The sequence below is a fragment of the Canis aureus genome, chromosome 6, assembly GCF_053574225.1.
Source record: "Canis aureus isolate CA01 chromosome 6, VMU_Caureus_v.1.0, whole genome shotgun sequence".
NCBI classification, from domain to species: domain Eukaryota; kingdom Metazoa; phylum Chordata; class Mammalia; order Carnivora; family Canidae; genus Canis; species Canis aureus.
The window spans coordinates 1,405,329-1,421,732 of NC_135616.1; the positions used below are offsets into that span (position 1 = coordinate 1,405,329).

The 16,404-nt window shown below is 38.3% G+C and overlaps 1 protein-coding gene across 4 annotated transcripts in view; it reads right to left on the reverse strand.

Moving 5' to 3' along the window:
- Positions 1 to 16,404, reverse strand: part of DYM (dymeclin) — a 341,383-nt gene that overhangs the window by 56,858 nt on the left and 268,121 nt on the right. For all 4 annotated transcript variants that reach the window (XM_077899788.1, XM_077899791.1, XM_077899790.1 and 1 more), the window contains one exon: positions 1,327 to 1,509. In XM_077899788.1, the coding sequence (XP_077755914.1) occupies positions 1,327 to 1,509 (183 nt within the window). The remainder of the gene's footprint in view (positions 1 to 1,326; positions 1,510 to 16,404) is intronic.

The following is a 16,404-nucleotide window of genomic DNA, read 5'->3' on the forward strand; positions in this document are numbered from 1 at the left end:
ACTCATTTGCTCTACTACAATGAGTAAGTTACCAGTAGGAAATGTCAGTTGCTTTCCAGGGTTGAATGCTACCTGTTCATGGCATTTGGTTTGCTTGATAAATTGTTGAATATAGGGGGTACCTGGGTGGCTCAGCAGTTGAGCATCTGCCTTCAGCCCTGGTCATGACCCTGGGGTCCTGGGATCATGTCCCACATCGGGTTCCCTGCATGGAGCCTGTTTCTCCCTCTGCTTGTGTCTCTGCCTCTCTCTCTCTGTGTCTCTAGTGAATAAATAAAAATCTTAAAAAAAATTGTTGAATATATTTGTTGCTATTTTCTTCAAGCTTTTCCCTAGTATGTTAATTAAAGAGATTAGTCTGTGAGGAAAAAAGAAGAAATAGTTGTGTAATCAAACTGAATTGGAAAACACTAATACAGCAATAGAAAATGGGGCAAAAACACTTTTAGGAAAGACAGAGGGTAAAAGTTTATATACCAGTGAAAACTGTTCTGCCAGATAGGGAAATTAACATAAAAATGATAATGAAAAACCAGTTTTGATATAAAAAGACAAATATTAAAATAATTATAATACTCAAAGCTGCAAGAATGTATGTAGTGAGACGGACCCTCTTGGATTAAATGTGGAAACAGATGATATACAGGTGCATATACTTGCCCAATGTTTCTGGAAAGCAATTTGGCAGCACGTATTGATATCCTCTGACAGTAAAAACTACTATAATTCCATTTCTAAGACTATATACCAAAAATATAACTGAAGAAAGGTGAGACAAGATTTATTTACAAACTCTTCATGAATTATGAAATAACAAAATAGGTGAAACATGCAAAATGAGTAATAATGGGATAATGGTTACATTTTTTTTTTTAAGATTTTATTTATTTATTTGAGAGAGAGCAGGAGCAGAGGGAGAGGGAAAAGCAGACTCCTTGCTGAGCAGAACCCCGGGATCATGACCCCAACTGAAGGCAGACACTTAACTGAGCCACCCAGGCGCCCCATGGTTAAATATTCTTTTGGGACATCCACATTACAGGTTATACAGATATTAAAAATGTGAGATTTTCAATGAATTGATGATACCACAGAAAAATGCTGATGATCTAAATGCAGAATGCAGAACTGTATAAAGTATGATTTCAATTCTATTAAATATATGTATGTGTGTATAAAATACACACATGGAATACAATAACTATTATGGCAGAATCGACCACAAATATACTTTATGTTCAAAGAAGGGATTCTAACTTTTGTAGTGTTTGTTCAACTTTTGCTGCTTTGATATTTAAGAATCGCAAAATCTCCATTTACACTTACCAGATCGATATTTTGCATTATATCCTGAAATGAAGGATGAGTTCGAAACTGTTCAAACAGATCTCGTTTGTAAAGCAGTGCGTACACTAAGTTTGGATTGTGGTGAAGAGAATTTGTCAGGCAGGAATTGATGATCTCCAACATCATTCGAATGACTTCTTCAATGACATTCAGGTCTTGTGCCTGATAAAGAAAGAAAAGCCAGATACAGTGTTTTTCTCCTTAACACAGAATTAATCAGAACAAGAATAACTGCTTTAAAATTTTAACATTTAAAAGGTAACACAAACTCTTCCAGATGATTTTTGTCAAGAATCTTTAGGTTTATCACTTTCTAAGTATTTGAGTGAAAGTCTTTTGAATTCAGATGGTCACAATTAGGAATCAAACATAATAAATTATAGACTTGTCAACTTGACAGGAAATTTGGGGCTTACTCAGCCCCTCACTTACTAGATCCTTATTGGCACTCCCATCATGGCATTGCCCTAAATCATTAGACTCCCACAGTGTTAAGTGGTGGTTGGGTCTTACCAAGTCCAAGAAAAGTGCCTAATTCAGGAACATGACTTCAATTCTCTATATTGTCATTTCAATCATTCTACTTACAGATAAATAGCCTATTGTTTTGTCTCTTTTCTCAGTCAACAGCCTTTGGGAATCTAAACACGAAACAGTTACAAGACAGTAAAAACAATGAACAAATCTCTTGAAGAAAGAACAGGGAAAGAACAAAAATAGAGGTAAATACAATAGACTTTCCTTTTCCTCTTGAGTTTTCTAAATTATGTTCCAAAGTTGTAGCAAAAAATCGTAACATTGTCTGATGTGAATGTATATAAGGGAACAGCTAAGACAATTATATTACAAACCAGGGAGGGCCAAGAGACTTAAAGCCAGAAAGGGTTTCTACTTTTCTCTTGAACTGTTAAATGTCAACAATACTAGACTGTGACAAGTCATGTATGTATACTGTTCACAGCAAATCTACACAGAGATCCACACAAAAATACCATGCATACATCAAAATGGAATTCTAAAAAACTATTCCAGTATCTGTAGGAAGGCAGAAAAACAAGACACATATGAAAAAGAGGGAACAAACAGAAAACAGTAAAATGGCAGACTTAAACTCTAATATATCTATCAATAATTGCATTAGTTGCAAATGGTCTAAATAATTAAAACCAAAGATTGGCAGAGTGGATAAAAAACACAACTATATGCTACCCACAAGAAATTTTAGATAGAACTCACTTCAAATATAGTTAGGTCTAAAACAGAAGGATGGAAGATGATATACCATGTAAATATTAATTGAAAGAAATTAATTTGACATATTAGTGACAGATAAAGTATACCTCAAAGGCTATATGGCAGTTAGCCTGGGTGGCTCAGTGGTTTAGCGCCACCTTCAGCCCAGGGCGTGACCCTGGAGACCCGGGATCGAGCTCCATATTAGGCTCCCTGCATGGAGCCTGCTTCTCCCTCTGCCTGTGTCTCTGCCTCTCTCTCTCTCTGTGCCTCTCATGAATAAATAAATACAATCTTAAAAAAAAAAAAAAAAGCTATATGGCCTACAAAGTAAAAAATAGGTACTATCTGGTGCAGTAAATAAAAAGCTATGGTTATCCCCACACAATATATCTCTGCCTGTACAGTGTATACAAAGTATAATGTCTAGCATTCAACCAAAATGTACAAGACAAAAACAAGTTAAAACAACTCACATTTAAGAGACAAAGCAATAGGCAGTACTAGATCAAGAGATACAAAGAGGGATCCCTGGGTGGCGCAGCGGTTTGGCGCCTGCCTTTGGCCCAGGGCGCGATCCTGGAGACCTGGGATCGAATCCCACATCAGGCTCCCGGTGCATGGAGCCTGCTTCTCCCTCTGCCTGTGTGTCTCTGCCTCTCTCTCTCTGTGACTATCATAAATAAATAAAAATTAAAAAAAAAAAAAAAGAGATACAAAGATGATAAAAATATCAAACAAGAAATTTAAAGGAACTATGCTTTATAAAATCTATTATGAACCTACATATGTTTGGATTGATGGGGAATTTTAGTGGAGTTGAAAACTATAAGAAACTGACAAATGTAAATGCTAGAAGATAAAAAATACATATTATTAGCAGGAAAGAACACATAAATGGGTTCAACAGTGGACTTAACAGAGTCTTGAAGAGGTAATGGCTGAGCAGTAAAATAATGAAAGAATCAAATGATGGTCCAAGAAGCTCAGAGAATATCCCCCAAATCTACCCAAAATAAAACAAAAAAACACACATGTAAGTACATCATCTTAAACTCTGAAAACCAAAGACAAAGAGAAAATCTTGAAGGCAGCCAGAGGATTCTATAACTAGCAAAGATATCCTTCAAATGTGAAGGTGAAATAAAGATTTTTTTTTCATAGTAAAATAAGCTGAGATAATGTATGAGACACCTGTACTCTAAGCAATGTTTCTTTAGGCAGAATGAATTATAAAACCAGTTTGGGGGTGCCTGGGTGGCTCAGACAGTTTAAGCATCTGCCTTTGGTTCGGGTCATGATCTTAGGGTCCTGGGATCGAGTTCTGCAGCTGGCAAGGAGTATGCTTCACCCTCTGCCTTTCCTTCTGTGTTCATAAATAAATAAATAAATAAATAAATAAATAAATAAATAAATAAAATCTTAAAACAAAACAGATTGGACTGTAGATCTACACAAGGAAATAGACATTTTTATTTGTAATCATTCTGAATGAAAAGTTTATTTTTATTTTTTTAAGATTTAAAAAAAATTTATTTATTCATGAGACAGAGAGAGAGAGAGAGAGAGAGAAAGAATGGCAGAGACACAGGCAGAGGGAGAAGCAGGCTCCATGCAGGGAGCCCAATGTGGGACTCGATCCTGGGACTCCAGGATCATACCCTGGGCTGAAGGCGGCGCTAAACTGCTGAGCCACCCGGGCTGCCCAAGAAAACAGATTTCAAAGCAAAACAGTAGCAACAGTATTATTAGTTTACTGCATATGTAAGACGCAACTTTCTAACAGGCATCCAATTTATTTGCTTCCTCATTTCTATGAGCAAGGATGCAATAAGCATGTTGTTAAATCTGTTCTTCTTTTTCTCTGGGACAGATTCCAGGAGAGGGATTGGTGAAAAAACTGTATTTGTATTGTTAATGGATGTTGCTAGATCGTTGCTTAAAGAGCAATGACAGTACATGGATGCTGACAATATAGGAAGCTTCTTGCCCTCATTCTCACCCGCATGTATAATTATTCCGTTTAACATTCACTGTCTGAAAGAGTCATCACTTCTGGATAGTTAGGTCAAAATTTCCCAAAATGAGAAAGGATTCATCAATTCTTCCAAGTGATTCATATATTCTGAGTGACTCTAGGTTCACAACTGCCATCTTTTTTTTTAAACATTTTTTTTATAACTATGTACTGTTTCTCTTAATTCATGTTGTTTATTTTAGTAAAGTGTATGTTTTACTAATATTGTTATGCCAGCTTCATTTTTTTATTTGCCAGGTTATCTATAACTTCCAAGCCTTTAATTTTCAAGCTTTCTGTGTTACTGAAAACACATATAGTTCAAAGCAACTATATAGCTAGGTTTTACGATTTGTAGATCTAATCTGATAAGTTTCCAAATTTTAAGTGAGTTTAATTTACTTACATTTGTTGTTATTGTTGGTACCTTTCAATATATTCCTACCATCACGTTTTGTGACTTTTATTTTTTTTTTATTTTTTTAATTTTTTGTTTTGTGACTTTTAAATCATTACCTATTGCTGTTTAACAAACTGTTCCAAAGCTTAGCTGCTTAGAATAGCAATCATTTGTTTTGCTAATAATTTGGGTGAGGCTTGATGGGGACAGCAGGTCTCTGCTCCATGTGGCTTCACATGGGGATGCTCAACTGGAGGTTAGAGGATCTCTTGGTATGATAGCTTGCATGGCTGGCAAGTTGGTGCTGGCTTGTGATGAAGAAGGGGGGTCGAACTCGGGGTGGGGACCAGGGTTTTTGATTCTTCTACACAGAGTCTCTTCTGGGTGGCAAAAAGTTCTTCATAACATGAAGGCTCCAAGAGATCTAATGATCTATTATTAAACTTTTGTTTAATTCCCAAGGAAAATTATCAAATAACTTGTAATTATAATTTACAAGTTATTTGAATCTTCAAGTTGCTGCTATGATTGAATCAGATTCTGGTGCAGGTACCTACCAAGAATGGCAATAAGCAAATGAAACCCTTTATGTTTCTTTTCTTCTTTTCTTTTCTTTTCTTTTCTCTTTTCTTTCTTTTCTTTTCTTTTCTTTTCTTTTCAAGATTTATTTATTCATGAGAGACAGAGAGAGAGAGAGAGAGACAGAGATACAGGCAGAGGGAGAAGCAGGCTCCATGCAGGAAGCCAGATGTGGGAGTGGGACTTCAGCCCCATGATCACACCCTGGGCTGAAGGCGGTACTAAACCGCTGGGCCACTGGGGCTGCCCTACGTTTCATTTTTAAAAAGCATTACTGGGTAGTAATCACTACTTGTAAAAAGATGAAAAATTAGCATGAATTTGATTAGTTTCTTTACAATTACAAAATCGTCCAAATCTCAGTATTTAAACACACCTAAATGTTATCTAATTACATCACCATCTGGGTGGGTGTCAGAATTTCAAATGGTATATAGAAAGGTTGCTATTTGATTTTTTTCGCATGAAGATTAAATGAGATAGCATTTATAAAGCCCTTAAAATAGTGCTTAACACAGTAAGTACCATGTGTTTTCTTAAAATAATGTATTTGAAAGAAGAAAAATCATTTTAATCTTAGACACTATAAAAAGATAAATGCTTTTCCAAAGTTGATAAATTAATTCAATTACTGTAACTATAAAGAACTTAGAAATCACATTTCTTAGAGTTAAATATGTACCCCAGATCCCATTCCCATTACTTTATAAAACTTAAAAAAAAATTTTTTTTTTTTTTAATAAAACTAGTCCCTTAAGAGGAGATGTACAGAAAAACTGACTTACATTTATGGAATAACATAAGGTTTTATAAAAAGACATGTTTTAAAAACCAACCATGTTTCCCCTGTATTGTGTCAAAATTAGCTTTTCCAGAGATAAAATCTGATGGCTCTCTGGTAGAGAGCAAAATACGTGGAAAATATCACGTCTTTTTCATTCTCTCTCTCTTTTTTTTTTTTTTTAGTACATACAGCTTTCATTTCAGAAATGGATCCCAGATCACACTTTCTACTCCAACAAAACAAAACAAAAAAACCCACCCAAAACAAAAGCATACTTATTTTGTTGTAGAAAATTTCAAATGTTAAAACAAAGACCCTTAAAAAATGGTCCATTTTCAGACGTTTCTGATGGTTTTTGTCCCTGTTGGTAATGAACACTGAACAAGTTCTGTACTAAGTTTGATTTCATGTCTAACAGACAAGCTGGCAATTATGAGAGGGTCTTACCCTGTCCATAGTACTCACGGTTGCCTCATTATATAAACTTCCTTTTCCTTTTAAGAGAGAATTGATACAGTTAAAAATTTCAAATCATTTATTTTTAGTTTCCTTAAGAGAAGCATATGTATCTTGTTTGTATTAGTTTTGGGGGCATTCCAAGAGAGTTGTCTAAATTTCCTGCATTTTCAGCAGAAAATAAAACCTTCAACAAAATTAATGGGACTTGGCCAGAGTGGGGATGAAGGGGGAGGAAATGGACAGGCAAGCCTCTTTTTAAAGTTAATGTGCAAATGGCCTTCAAAGCCAATCATTTGGTGATAGACTCCTGTTATCTTTATGTTGTTAATTTATTGGCGCATACACTAAAAAGCTTTGTGATCATGTTATTTCTAGCCAGAACTGGATTTGTCTCCAAATGTCCAGCTTCTGATAGCAAGAACTAGCTTTGTATTACCTGCAAAATCACAGCTGAAGAATTAATCCTGTGACCAGAGGAGACAATGTGTAACTCTGATAATGTGGGGGCAGGGAGGGGGGAAGGGCAGAGTTATGGCACCGCTGTTCTTGCGTGGGAATGTAAGATGATGTGGTCTTTGTCTTGGTTCTTTGGACAGTGTCTGAACATGGCCCACAAGCCTAAACTAGAACCTTGGGAAGTCTATTATTGAAAACATGCTTACTGGTGGCAGGAAGGCTGGAGAAAGGTGGCTGCTAGGGGACACTGGCTAACTTTACATGATTTTCCATACTTGGAAAATAGCCACGGAACTCACAAAAAAGGAATGTTCTGATGGAAATCCAACTCAATTGCAGCTCCCAACAATCACATTATCTTAGCAGGCTGCCCACACTGAGCACAAAGTGGGGTGCAGGGCAGTGCTTCTCCTCCTCCCCCAGCCCTCCCACTGGCAGAGAGTGAGCATACATCCCAGAGCCTTGAGTTTTCTGTTTTGTTTTTTTAAAAATTTAATGTTCTGCCTTAAGAATTAGTGCTCATTTCCATCTTTCTTCAAAATATACTGTTTTATTATAAAAAGAACTACTCTTTCACATCCTACGAAAAGTAATATCTGAGTAAAACAACTCTCTAGGAAAATGTATCTTTTTTTTCTTATAATAGCTTTGACATTGTCAAGAGAGAGAGGAGAGCTCCCCATTACAGTTCTGCCAATAATGACCTGTGTGACCTTTGCTAAGTCACTTCACCTAAGTGGAAGTTTTTCATTTGCAAAAACAAGTGCTTATATGGGATTAAAAAAAAAATCCTTTGCCATTCTTAAGTCTCAACCTCCAATGAAGACTGTAGAAAATACTGAATTTAGAAAGCAAATTTTATTAGAGTAATCAAACATGTAATTAATGTAGAAAAAGCTTTAGGATGACCTCAAACTTTAGTAAAATCCAGAATTTACTTTAGATTATCCCAGCACCTTGAAGAAAGTCACTGTAACACTCAACAACCTTTGAGAAGAAAAATGTAGAAGGTGAAGTTCGAAAATAATCATTTCTGAAACCAAAGAGCTTACTGATTCTTCTATAATGCCTTAAATTTCAAGGCTTATTATCTTTGATATTGTTTTTTTTTTTAATTTTTTTATTTATTTATGATAGTCACAGAGAGAGAGAGAGAGAGAGGCAGAGACACAGGCAGAGGGAGAAGCAGGCTCCATGCACCGGGAGCCTGATGTGGGATTCGATCCCAGGTCTCCAGGATCGCGCCCTGGGCCAAAGGCAGGCGCCAAACCGCTACGCCACCCAGGGATCCCTATCTTTGATATTGTTAATGCACAAAAGGGAAATAATCTCTACACTTGGATGCCATTTTTTTTTAAGATTTTATTCATTTATTAATGAGAGACATAGAGAGAGAGAGGCAGAGACACAGGCAGAGGGAGAAGCAGGCTCCATGCAGGGAGCCCAACGTGGGACTCGATCCTGGGTCTCTAGGATCACACCCTGGACTGAAGGCGGCGCTAAACCGCTGAGCCACCGAGGCTGCCCATGGATGCCGGGTTTTGTTTTTGTTTTTGTTTTTGTTTTTTTTTCATTCCTTCTCTGGAAGAAGAGTCAGTGGTGCTAAGAATCACACCCAGAAGAGCTACAGTTCAGCTTTAAAAAAAAATGAAAAAGGCAAAACAGAGGTAGCTGCAAGCCAGGGGAGAGAAGCTCTGGAATGGATTCTAGTCCCAGTTTGTCATAGACTGGACAAGTCACTGCCTGGGCCTCAGCTCCTTTAAATGTAAAATAAATGGGCTCCCTGGGGTGATGCACAGAAGCATTATAGGTGACCCAGACTGGCTTCTGCTTAGGATATGCAAAGACTGCTTCTCTTACTCTACCAGTGAGAAAAAGCCAGATAATTTAATAAATCATAAGTCTTCTTAGGGCCATCAGAGAATGATTTTGGAAGGCAGTCAAGTAAAATGAATTCTCTAGAGGGGCAAGTCCCTCTAAAGAGAGAACAAAAGGAGAACGCATACTCTCATTTTTGGCAGAGCACAGGGGGAGGACACGGTCTCCACAGAATGGAAAGAAAGAAATCAGATTAAGATTTCAATAAATTCTTTTTAAGATTTATTTATTTGTTCATGAGAGACAGACAGAGAGAGAGAGGCAGAGACACAGGCAGAGGGAGAAGCAGGCTCCATACAGGAAGCCTGATGTGGGACTCGATCCCGGGACTCCAGGATCACACCCCGGGCTGCAGGCGGCGCTAAACCACTGCGCCACCGGGGCTGCCCAGATTTCAATAAATTCTTAAAGGCTACATGTGGTCTAATGTGTCAGTCTGGAAAGCTGGAGCTCCAGATACAGTGGAATTTGCACTCACTTGAAAGCTCATTCCCACCAGCCTTCACCAGGTGCTCACGAGAAAGACAAGGTGTGGAGAAGGAGATGGGAAAGAGCCCTCTATCTGACCCAGCTTCCCAGACCTTCCTTCTCATGCGAGGCAAAAGCTTTAACCTATTGTGGCAGCAAACTATTGGCCCAGAGCACGAGGAAATTTCCACTGCTTCCAGGGGAGAAGTAGAAACATAACCCATCTGCCGCTGAATGAGAAGCAGGAAACTCACTTCCAGGACACCAACAGACAGCTGCCTGTTCCTGTTGGTGGGGGGACTGAGCAAAAAACCCTCTAACATGGGGTTAGAGCAGCAAACCATACTGGGTGTACAATCCTATATCTGGATCCTATGCTACCACTGGGGAAGGGGCAGGAACCTCTCACTCAGGGCCAACCACAGACACAGAGCTGGCAAGATGAGAAAAGACAGACATGCTGAGAAAGCCCTGTGACTATGACCCAGACACACACAGGGACTCCCAAGAAGGAGGCTGGACCAGGACAATAGAAATACCCATCTCTAACTCTACTGCAGGGGCTGCTGAAAGCAGAGGTGGGTAAAGCAACACTGAACAGAACCCAGGCCGCACTCCTCACGCACAGCAACAACTACTGGGGAATGTCAAGCTAACAGTACACTAAAGACGAAGCCCAAACTCAGCTCAGGTCCTAACCAGAATGAGCCAACTTCTATCAGCAGAGGTGTGCCCATTTATAGGCATATTTTTCACTCCAGACTTACTGTCCTATACATAATGTCTGGCATTTAATAGAAAAGTGAGACATGGGGATCCCTGAGTGGCTCAGTGGTTTGGCACCTGCCTTCAGCCCAGGGCATGATCCTGGAGTCCCGGGATCGAGTCCCACATCCAGCTCCCTGCATGGGGCCTGCTTCTCTCTCTGCCTGTCTCTGCCTTTCTCTTTCTCTCTCATGATAAATAAATAAAATCTTAAAAAAAAAAAAAGAAGGGGATTCCCGGGTGGCTCAGCGGTTTAGAGTCTGCCTTCAATCCAGGGCATGATCCTGGAGTCCCCGGATCGAGTCCCACATCAGGCTCCCTTCATGGAGCCTCCTTCTCCCTCTGCCTGTGTCTCTGCCTCTCTCTCTGTCTCTTGTGAATAAACAAATAAATATAATCTTAAAAAAAAAAGAAAATTGAGACACATAAAATAAATCATATGGTCCCTAAATAACAGAGATGTGGTAGGTGCTGGGGACAGAGCAGTAATCCACACATGACCACACCTTCACACAGATTATCATTTAGAGGAGATTCACGTTGGAACGTACCAAGTCTATGGAAGCACTTGGGGGTCTTGGGGACAAAGGGAAAAGGAAGACAGCAGGGTGGTCAGGCACACAAGCCCTGGAGTCAGGCCTGGATCTGAGCCCCAGTTTTAGCATTTATTAGCTATGTGTCCTTTGGCCTCAGGTTTCTCATTTGAAAAATTAGAATATTACCTCTTTTATAGGATATGATTACATAATAATATACTTTAAAAAAATCTGCTGTCTTGCTTAGCAGATATTAAATGCTCATTACACGGTAGTTACTTACTATCAATGGGAAGAGACCTGTCCAAGTTGGTGGGGAGGTAAAAGGGTGAATAATAAAGTGCATGCACAGAAAGCCTCACAGTGAAGTGGACCATGCTATGGGGAGGAAATCCAGTTTGGCTAGAAGGTCAACGTAAGGGGCTGACAAGAGGTGGAACCAGATCCAACAGTCAGATGAGTGCCAGACTTCCCTTAGCACAAAGAGGACCTGTGGGGCTCCTGCTACTTCAGAAACACCCAGGAAGAGAAGGAAAAAAACCACTGCCGGCTAAAATGTGGCCCTGGAGAAGAGATGGAGGAGAGAAGATGAAACCATTCTGGAGAGGTCCAGGGAGTGCATTCTGAAAGCCTACAAAGGCAGACATTCAGACGGAGGACTTGCTACTCACAGTGCAAAAGTCACAAGATACAAGAAAGAGGGAGCAGAAACTGAACTTGAGGGTGAACCCTGGAACTGCCATCCAAAATTCTGAAAAAGAACAATGGGCTGACATTTTTTAACAGAACAATACGTGGTACAAAACTATACTAGCTAATGTATTTGAAATGGCACCATACACAGAAAGATAAAAAACAGTGGTGGAAGAGCCAGAAGCCAGAAACAATTCCAAGGGTGTATGGGAATTCAGTCAATTACACAGATAGGATTTCATACCTGAGGAGACAAATCATGGAGTTATAGCTACTGGGCTGAGTAATAATTAAATAGAGAAAATGCAAAGGCTAGATCTCTAATTAATTCCTTCAACGAAAAGAATTCCAGAAGATTAAAAGGTTAAGAAATAAACTTTAAGGGGTTAGAAAAAATATAGCTAAATATGTTCATCATTTTGACCCAGGGATGGGGTAAGAGCGGCAAGGAGGCTTTTCAATGTTTTAAGAAAAGAATCCAGAGTCTCTAAAGGAAAAAGCAGAGTTTCGAATACATGAAAATTTAAGTCTTTTGTTAAAAGTGGAACCTCATAAATGGAGAAGAGAGTAATAGCAACTAAGAAAAATATTAGCAACACATTCAGGAAGAGCAAAACCACATGAAGAAATTCTACAAATCAGTAAGAAAAAATATAAACAGCTAATGGCTGGGTGCTGATCAGTGACAGAGTTGCTCTTAACAGAAGAACGAAGGCCTCAGAATCATTCCTAAGTGCACAGGTAAAATCGAGAAAGCAAACCAAGTCCAAAGAAAGCAGGACAGAAGAAATGACAAAAAATAAAACCCTAAATAAATCAATCAGAAAATAGAGGAAAACCATAAGATATAGGTAAATAAGCACCTTTGTTTCTTTTAAAAGCAAACAACAAGCAGACAATACCCTAATTAGGAAAAAGGGGAAAATCACACATACAAAACACTAGGGAAGAGAAAAAGAATATAACCATCGATATGGAAAAAATTTCAATGAAAATTCTCTGGATAATTCTCTAAGAAAACTGACAATCTGTGATAAAAATGCCAAAATTTGAAATACTGATATATTAGTGAGGTCATAGGAAAACAAAAACTCTCATGAAATGTTAGTGGGAATGCAGAATGGTATGGCCTCATTGGAGGAACATTTGGCAACGTTTAAAAAACTATAGGTGCATATGCACTGAGACTCAGGAATCTCACCTTTAGGAGGTAAATACGAAGGCAGACTTGTGCAACTGTGAGACAGCATATGCACAAGGTTGGTCATTCTAGCATTTGCAAATAATGAAAGAAAACAAAATGTCCATCAATAAACTATGGTATCTCCACATAACATAATACTATGCAGGCGGGAAAAGCAATGAAGATATCTCTACACTAACAGAGAATGAGTCTGGGAGAGACCGTGAATACAGAAGGGTGCCAAACAGTACATACTGTGTTATCTTTTGGGTAAGAAAGGACCTGAGGAAGAGTGTAAGAATGTGTGTGTGTGTGTGAGAGAGAGAGAGTGTGCGCACACGCACATGCATGCAAAAAAGAAATTAGAAGGATAAACTAAAAATAATGAAAGGGCGCCTGGTGGCTCAGTTGGTTGAGCCTCTGACTCTTGATTTTTTTTTTTAAAGATTTTATTTATTTAAAGAAAAAGGATTTTTATTTATTCATGAGAGAGAGAGAGAGAGAGAGAGAGAGAGGCAGAGACACAGGCAGAGGGAGAAGCAGGCTCCATGCAGGGAGCCCGATGTGGGACTCGAACCAGGGATCCTGGGATCATGCCCTGAGTCAAAGGCAGGCACCAAACCGCTAAGCCACCCAGGGATCCCCTGACTCTTGATCTTGGCTCAGGTCATGATTTCATGGATTGTGGGATAAGCTCTGAGTTGGACTCCTTGCTCAGCAGGGAGTCTGCTTGAGAGATTCTCTCTCCCCCCTCCTGCTCTCTGTAAAAAGAGGTGAATAAATCTTTAAAAAATGAAAATAATAAAGAAAATAAGTTATCTACAGAGGAAGGGAGGAAACAAGGAAAAAGGAATATGGATGGAAGCAAGAGCTTTCTTTCTGTGTATATCCTGTTATAGTTTTGACTTTGGAAAGAAATTAACATTTTATATATTCCAAAATAAAATTGAATTGAGGATTTAAAAGAATTCTCTGAAACATGAGAATAAACTGAAATGATCAGAATTGTGACATAATGATATAGACCAAGTACTTACTTTCTGTGTCCTTGGAACACAGTATTATTTTGATTTGCACATAAATACATTCTTAGTAGAATACTAGGTAGAATGTATTTTTTTGAAGTTTTATAGTTAGTATAAAAATTTATTATCAATGATAATTAATCATCTGAAGACCACAGAATGTATTCTAAGGACAAACAGAAATGAAATATCAAACTTCATTCAATGGTCTAATTTTTTTTTTTTTCAATGGTCTAATTTTTAGTAGTCATTTTGGTGACAGTATTTTTAAGCCACTGATTATCTAATGAAAGTAAGGTTTTTAAGAATCAATGTTTTCAGTGTAAGAGAGGAAATAGAAACCTAAAACCAAATAAAGAAAGAAAGCTAAAAACTTATAATGATAAATGTGAATTTGAAATCGTAAACATTTTTGTTGTAAAAATATGTATTTTCTACTATAGTCCACTGAAAAGGCCTAGTAATGACAACTAAACAGCAATGAGAGTACCAGCTGTCAGATTATGTTCTTTAAACACCATTCAACCAAAAGAACAAGCAAACATACAAAGAAAAACAACAACAACCCAAGTCTCCTTGAAAGCATGACTGGTGTCAGGGCTGTGGCAGAATATATATAATATTAGTTGGGACATCCTGCACTAGAAATCAAGAAAATTTGTAATTACTAGTGGATTGTGCTAAATGGACACATAAGTCAACGTGATGTGATATCCAGTGACCAAAGATGAAACTTCAAAGAGCTGAACTTCAAACATGATATTTCTAGTAGGTGGATTAGATGTTTTAGACCAACTTCCCCACCTGAGAACAGTTATAAAAGCTAGACATGTGTAGGGGATCTGGGTGGCTCAGTCAATTGAGTGGCCAGCTCTTGATTTCGGTTTGGGCCATGATTTTAGGGTTCTGGGATTGGGCCCCATGTTGGGTTCCATGCTCAGTGAGGAGTCATCTTGAGGATTTCTCTTCCTCTCTCTTAGCCCCTCCCCCTGCACATGCTCATTCTCTCTCAAATAAATATATCTTTTAAAAAAAGCTAGACATGTATATATACACAGATGCACATGCATACACTGTTTAATGGCCTCAGAAAACTATCAAAAAAGTAAAAAATTGTGGGTTCAAGATTTGGGAAAACAGGTAAGTATAGCATTTAGGACCACTTTTCCCTTAAAGATGTTTGAAGTATAGCTGAGAGCCTTAGAAACTGAGTGGGTAGGGAAACTTAGCAAAAGGTTTGACAGGCTCACAGGAGTTAGAAGTGAAAAGGGCAAATATTGGAATTCAGGATCTGCCAAAAAAGGGACTCCAGTAATTCCTTACAGATTTTATGTGGAAGTCCAAGAGGTCTGCCTGAGTTGTACAAGTGAGAAAGAAATAGACTATCCCTCAGAGAGACTCACATCTAGCTGTGAAGCATCTCAATCAGATTGGATTAAGTCCATCTGTATTTGTAATATAATTTCTAGCCTAGGCAGTTGCCACAAGCAGAAATCCCCTCTGGAGGAAGATAACACCATCCAGAGCCTCAATTAGCTCCACGATTCTTCAGATAAAATGTCGGGCACTCAATAAAAATAACCAGGTACATTAAAAGGTAAGACCATATAACCAAAAGACGAAACAACAGACAATACAAACAGGCCCATTGGGACCCATCAAATGCATGCTTTAAAGTAATTGTGCTTAAGGAGTCTGAGGACAAGACTGAGGATTCTGGCAGGGAACTGCAAAATACAAAAAAGAGCTACATGGAAAAATCTAGAAGTTAAAAATACAATAACTAATGAAGAACTTAATGGATGGCTTAAATACCAGATGAGACACAACTGCTGAGAAAATCAGTAAAGTAGAAAATAGTATTTGATAAGAAAACATCCAGAATAAAGAGAAAGGAGCACAATATTTTAGAGATCGATACTAGCTGAGAAACACATCAGGCAACAAATTCAAGAAGCATTATGAACTCTGTCATCAGGATAAATCTGACAAAAACCACTCTAAGTACCTAACAGTAAATCTATTGAAAACCAAAGGCAGAGTAATTTTACAAGAGGCCAAAGAGGGACAGTCTGTGAATAGTCCTTCTCTCTATGTACTTAAGATATGCAGGTTTTTCTGTAAGAGTACAATACTTTACTAAAAAGTTCTTTTTTATTTTTATTTATTTTTTTAAAGATTCATTCATTCATTCATTCATTCATTCATTTATGATAAAGAGAGAAAGAGACAGAGACACAGGAGGAAGGAGAAGCAGGCTCCATGCCAGGAGCCTGACGTGGGACTTGATCCCGGTACTCCAGGATCGCGCCCTGGGCCAAAGGCAGGCACCAAACCGCTAAGCCACCCAGAGATCCCCTAAAAAGTTCTTTTTTAAAGAATGTAATGAGTTCAAACATTTAATATATAAAACTCCCTGAGTTTAATAATGTAATTCTTTAAAAAATGAGAGAAAGAGAACTCTAACCTCCCAAACCCACCAATTCATTGGACAACACTGTTAAGTAAACAGACCACCAGCTTCTTACTCTAAAAACTGGAGATTAAAAGGGAGTAATTAAGCCTTTGACTTTCCTCTATG